The sequence below is a fragment of the Zea mays genome, chromosome 10 (genome assembly GCF_902167145.1).
Source record: "Zea mays cultivar B73 chromosome 10, Zm-B73-REFERENCE-NAM-5.0, whole genome shotgun sequence".
Lineage (NCBI taxonomy): Eukaryota > Viridiplantae > Streptophyta > Magnoliopsida > Poales > Poaceae > Zea > Zea mays.
Window position 1 is genome coordinate 80,713,341 of NC_050105.1, and position 5,550 is coordinate 80,718,890.

General features: G+C 53.3%; 1 protein-coding gene across 1 annotated transcript; it reads right to left on the reverse strand.

Moving 5' to 3' along the window:
• Positions 1-2,027: 2,027 nt before the first annotated feature.
• LOC100279597 (trimethyltridecatetraene synthase-like) lies at positions 2,028-4,233 on the reverse strand. Its single transcript, XM_020546026.3, has one exon. It carries the CDS (start codon positions 3,849-3,851, stop codon positions 2,208-2,210), a length of 1,644 nt encoding a protein of 547 aa, XP_020401615.1. The 5' UTR covers positions 3,852-4,233; the 3' UTR covers positions 2,028-2,207.
• Positions 4,234-5,550: the final 1,317 nt, after the last annotated feature.

A 5,550-nucleotide genomic window follows, 5' to 3' on the forward strand; every position in this document is an offset into this window, starting at 1 on the left:
CACCCCCTACCTAGTGCGCCAACTGTCATGGTTTCGGAAACAGGGGACAATAGGATTTGTGTTCGGCAGGGTGCTAGCGCAGACTCACTGCGAATGGTGAGACACGGGGTGCTCGAAGGTGGATCTGAGATAGGTGGTTATACTGGTTTAGGTCGGAGCCCTAGTCCAGTGTAGTGTTGATAGTAGTATTGCTTGGAGCGTGTTACAGTCGAGTGCTTATGTGAAGCTGTGGATGGTGTGTTTGAAGATGGGGTCGTCTTGCCCTTTTATAGTGCAAGAGTAGACTTTAAAAATGAGAATTTGTATCCTATCGGGGTGGAGTTTGGCCTCCTACTCTCGGGCGGCGTAGCCCCTACGGTGTCGTTTGCTGGGTCATGTGTACCCCTGGTAGGGCATCACATCTTGTTCGTTCCCCATATGAGTTCCTGTAGCTATTTTGATATAGATGTAGCGGTGCTTAGTGGGTTCCACTGAGTCTACTCATGGTGAAGCTTAGAGATGTCTTCAGTATAGCTTCATCTTCTGTCATTCCCTCATCGTCACCTTTCATCATGCATTGGCGTATGCCTGGTACGACGTATTGCCCCGTCCCTTCTAGTGTATGGGTCACTGTAGAGACCTCGATGATGATGTCTCCGAGGTTGGGGTTGACTGGTCCCACCAGTCAGTGGGGATACTCTCTAGAATGTGTCCGACGTCATGCTTGACAGAGGCCCTTCGACACTGTTACCATGGTTCGGTCGTGGCTTGGTTATGATCTGTCTCATCGTGTCGTCATGGCTTGATAGTACTAGGTCACCTCTTCCCTCCTATAGATGTGTTCGCTAGAGAGTCAGTTGTCGTCTTGCTAGGTTGCTCGGCAGGCAGGTTGATCGGCGGCCCCGCCTCATCGGGTTGCTCATCAGTGTTGTTCAGCAAGCTGGTTGGCCGCTTCGCTGAGTTGCTCGGCAAGTGGGTTGGTCGACAATCCCGCCTCGATGGGTTGCTCGATGGGCGGGTTGGTCGACAGTAACGCCTCGAGGCTGAACCGGCTGGTGGGACGGTCAGTTAGTGGGCCGTCTTTGATAGGCCTTTTGGGACTTCTTTGGGCACCCGGTTCCCAGGTACCCGACAGTATAAATCAATCCTCGAGGATGAACCGTGGGACCCACTGCGTGCCATCGCGAGGACGTCGACCACAAACTCGCTACAACAGTCGGAGTAACGGATGACGCCATACCGGGAGTACGGCTACACACGACCCTACGAAGAACCCACCAAGACAAACCAGGGAGCCAATCTTTCTCTCTCCCTCTATAAGGTCTACATAAAAGGTAAGGCCCCTCCTTTTCTTAGACACGAGCACACTTGGGTAACACGCCCAAGCAATACTACGATCAACACTACACTGGAGTAGGGTGCGAACCCGAACCAGTATAACCCTGTGTCTCAGATTTCTCGTCGAGTTCCAGTGATTCACCATTCAGAGCGAGTCCGCACTAGCACCCCTATCGAACACATATCTCATTACCCCTCGGATTCCGAAACCATGACAAGTTTGCTGCCCGAGACTTGCAGAGAAGGAATCGAAGAACTGAAGAAACAAGAAAGAGAAAGGTCGCTCAGATTTAAGAATATTTATCAGTGCTAGTGTGCTATATTTTGTTAGCATTTTGTCAATTATGTTTGGCCCAGGGTTTGGTTATTTCATGGATCTGCCACTGCACCTAACCAAATCACCTCCACTAAATCCACCAAACAAATTGCAATCACACATAAAACACCATTAAAACCAACAATTGAGATCGCTGAATAACCCCTCCCCCTACTCACTCAAATCCAATAAATATTATTTTCTAGATCGTCATTTATCCATCATCTCCCCCTCTTCCGTGACCCCGGCCCACCACCCCAATCTCCCCCTCCTCCCTCACGTCCCCGCCACCACCTCTCTCGTGTCACCGCCGTTATCGTCAACCCTTCCCTTTGTGCCACCACCGTCGTCAACCCCTCCCTTCCCTCCTCAGGATCGTAGAGCTAGTACGAGCTTTATAGTTATAAAAGTTTGATGTAGAATACACTTTGAATTTTATACTTAAATCAGTTCAACTCACACGCCATGAATAAACTGAGACGGATACATCAACATCAAAGATTATTTCGTTGGTTGGCTTCTATACGTACTCTTCTTCGTTACCAACCACCACATACACGGATATTATGCAGCATCACGGCCCGAAGTAGACGTGATGCGGAAGCCTTGGGTCAGGGATAGCCTTGAGCTGGTGCATGCGAGACACGGATATCCCAAACTTCTCCTCCATGCTCAGCTCCTCCGGCGCCATGCCGCCGGGGAGCCTCCACACGTAGCCGTGCAGCAGGTTGGCTAGCACGAGCTGGACCATCCTGAGCCCAAGGCCGTGGGCGGGGCACATCCGGCGGCCGGCGCCGAACGGCAGCAGCTCCAGGTCCTGGCCCCTGACGTCCACCTTGCTACGCTTGCTCCCGTCCAGGAACCGCTCCGGCCGGAACTCCCCGGCGTCGGGCCCCCACACGTTGGGATCACGGCCGATGGCCCAGACGTTGACGAGCACGCGCGTGCCCGCGGGGACGTCGTACCCGGCCACCGTCGTGTGCTCGCGGGCCACCCGCGGGATCAGGAGCGGCACCACGGGGTGCAGCCGCATGGACTCCTTGACGACGGCGTCCAGGTACGGCAGGCCGGGGATGTCGCCCTCGCCGACCAGGCGGTCGCGGCCCACCACGCGGTCCAGCTCCTCGGTGACCTTACACAGGACGCGGGGCTCCCGCAGCACCTCCGACATGGCCCACTCCACCGTCACCGACGACGTGTCCGTGCCACCGGTGACGAGCTCCAGCACGGACGCCTTGACGCCGTCGCGGTCGAGCGGCACCTCGAGGAGGCCCCCCGGGCCGCCGTCGCCGTCGTCGGCGAGCTGCAGCAGCAGGTCGACCATGTCCCCGGGCACGAACGCGGCGCCCTCCCGCCGCCGCCGCTCGCCGTGCTCGCGCAGCACGTGCTCGATGAACCGGTCGAACTTCCCCGCCAGCCGCTTCATCCTGCCCACGTACCCGTGCGCGTCGAGCCAGCCGAGCCACGGCACCATGTCGCCCACGTGCAGCGCGCCGTTGAGGAAGAAGATCTCCTCGATCATCCACCTGAACTCCTCGGGCGTGGCCGCGGCGCCCGGCCCGCCGGCGTCGTCCTCGCCCACGTACTTCTTGCCCAGCACCATGCGCGAGATCACGTTGAGCGTCACCATGAGCAGGCGCTCCTTGAGCACCACCGCGGCCGTGCTGGTGGTGCTGGTGGCCGGGTGCGGGTGCAGGTCGCGCAGCATGGCGCGGACCTCCTCGGCGCGGACGCGCTCCGTGAGGCGGAGCTGGCGCGCGCTGAGCAGCTCCGTGACCCACAACTTGCGGAGCTGACGCCAGTAGGGCCCGTAGTGCGACCACAGCATGCCGGAGTAGTTGTACACGGTGTACTTGCCGCAGGCCATGCGGGGCCGGTCGAGGTACGCCAGGTCCTGGGTCCTGAGGACGACCTCGGCCACCTCGACGGAGGAGCCCACGACGACGGGGAAGGAGCCGAAGCGGAGCGACATGAGCGGGCCGTACCGCGCCGAGAGCTCGTGGATGGAGCGGTGCGGCAGCGCGCCTAGCAGGTTCAGGTTGCCGATCACCGGCCAGGGCCGAGGGCCCGGCGGCGCTTGTCGTTGTCGTTTCCGGTGGCGGTGGGCACGCCGGCGGAGGACGGTCGTCGTCACGAGGACGAGGGCGGCCGTGACCAGCAGGATCGTCGTCGTCGTCGCGAGGGGGGACGCCCATGCTGGTGGTGCTGGTACCTCCATTATCGAAAGGACCACTGATGAGGACTGGACGACGTGGCAACTTTAGAAACGGAATGGGTTATATATTATGAGCGTGTGTACTGTTCCTGCAGGGCCAAGCAAGCGAGTGTGTGGAGGACAACACGTTGACGTTGTGGAGGAAGAAGACGTTGAGATCGATGGCAAGGATATACACGTACGGTACACGTCATGAGCTGCAAGGCTCTGCGTCATATCAGGCCGTAGGTGACGTGTATATACGTGAGAAAATATGTGATGGACAATTAATTGGCGCCGGCCGCCTCGGTACGTACACGTTCTTTTGCCTCCCAGCTATCGTATTTTGGCCTGTCACGCACGTACGTTCTCACACGTCATTCGTGGCAACAGTCTTCCCAAGCTGATGACTCCGCTGGCCAACACCAGATCAGTCAATAAACATTTATTCGAATACCGCCCGCAACTGCAACTGCATTGTGCACCAACAACAAAATGCAACGGCACACCCACAAAAGCACATTTTTAATTATGAACCATGACGTGCGAGTATGTGTGTTCAGACATCGGATGGTATGACCCACAATTAGTTACTAGGTATATGCCCGTGCTTCGCTACGGAGTCAATATATTATATTAAGATACATTAAGATATAGAAGCACTAACTGGTATTTTATGCTCTTGTCAGTATCTTTAAATGATTAAAGAGGTTACATACCTTAAAAATATATACGTATGTCCCCGTACTTTGTCATGGAAATTGAAAAGGAAAATTGTTAAGTACTTTGTCATGGAAATTGAAAAGGAAAATTGATAAATTCATGCGCCTTTTTGTTCTAAGATATAAATATTACAAAAAACAGAAGTATTACAGAAAACACATAGTAATCTATTATATTGTTGTGGAGGTTGGGGCGCGGTAAGCCAGGTGAGAGATGGGGGTGGGGCATGACTAATTAGGGGAGAAAAGGTTGCGGTTTCGGCGTCGCGTGGGGGGCTATCTGTCGGTCCGTACGACCGGGTGGCAAAATTAACGAGAGGCAGAACCACGAAAGGCACCCTTAGGTACAGGGAGCTGGTTCAATGGGAGCAAACGTCCAATTAGAGGGCGTGTACGCCTTTGAAAAAACCTTATAAATTATTCTAATAAAACAATTCATTGAACTTTATGCATGTTCTTTCACTAATGCACTTCCACCAAAAGTACCTTTATATTTTAACATTAAATAAAACAAATTGTTCATGTAAGCATACAAAGACAATAGATATACACTACCCTCAGTCGAATTCAGAGCATAATTAAGCATGTATAACTATGTCATCTCGACTATACATTTAAATAGAAAAGTTTTTATAAGCTCGGTCATGGTAACAATGTATAAAGATAATACGATGTGATAAAGTAATAAGGTGACTAAACAAATACAATATCACTCTGCAATATTCATCATGTTAGCCTGTGCACATTGGGTAGGCCATTAAGTTGCCTTGCATTTTCCGAATAAAGATCATCTCAGGGGGTCCTCATTCAGGAGCTTCATTTGATGAATCTTGGAATTCATCATCTTTGTGACACACCCATAACACCCCAGCTCTGTATTAAGAGCAGAGCAAATAATAGCAAGATACCTGATGGTAGCCTGGCACTTGGAGTAAGTGTGAAGCAATAATGTTAATATATGCAAACCAACGCATGCACTTTGGACAGTTCTGTGTACACCA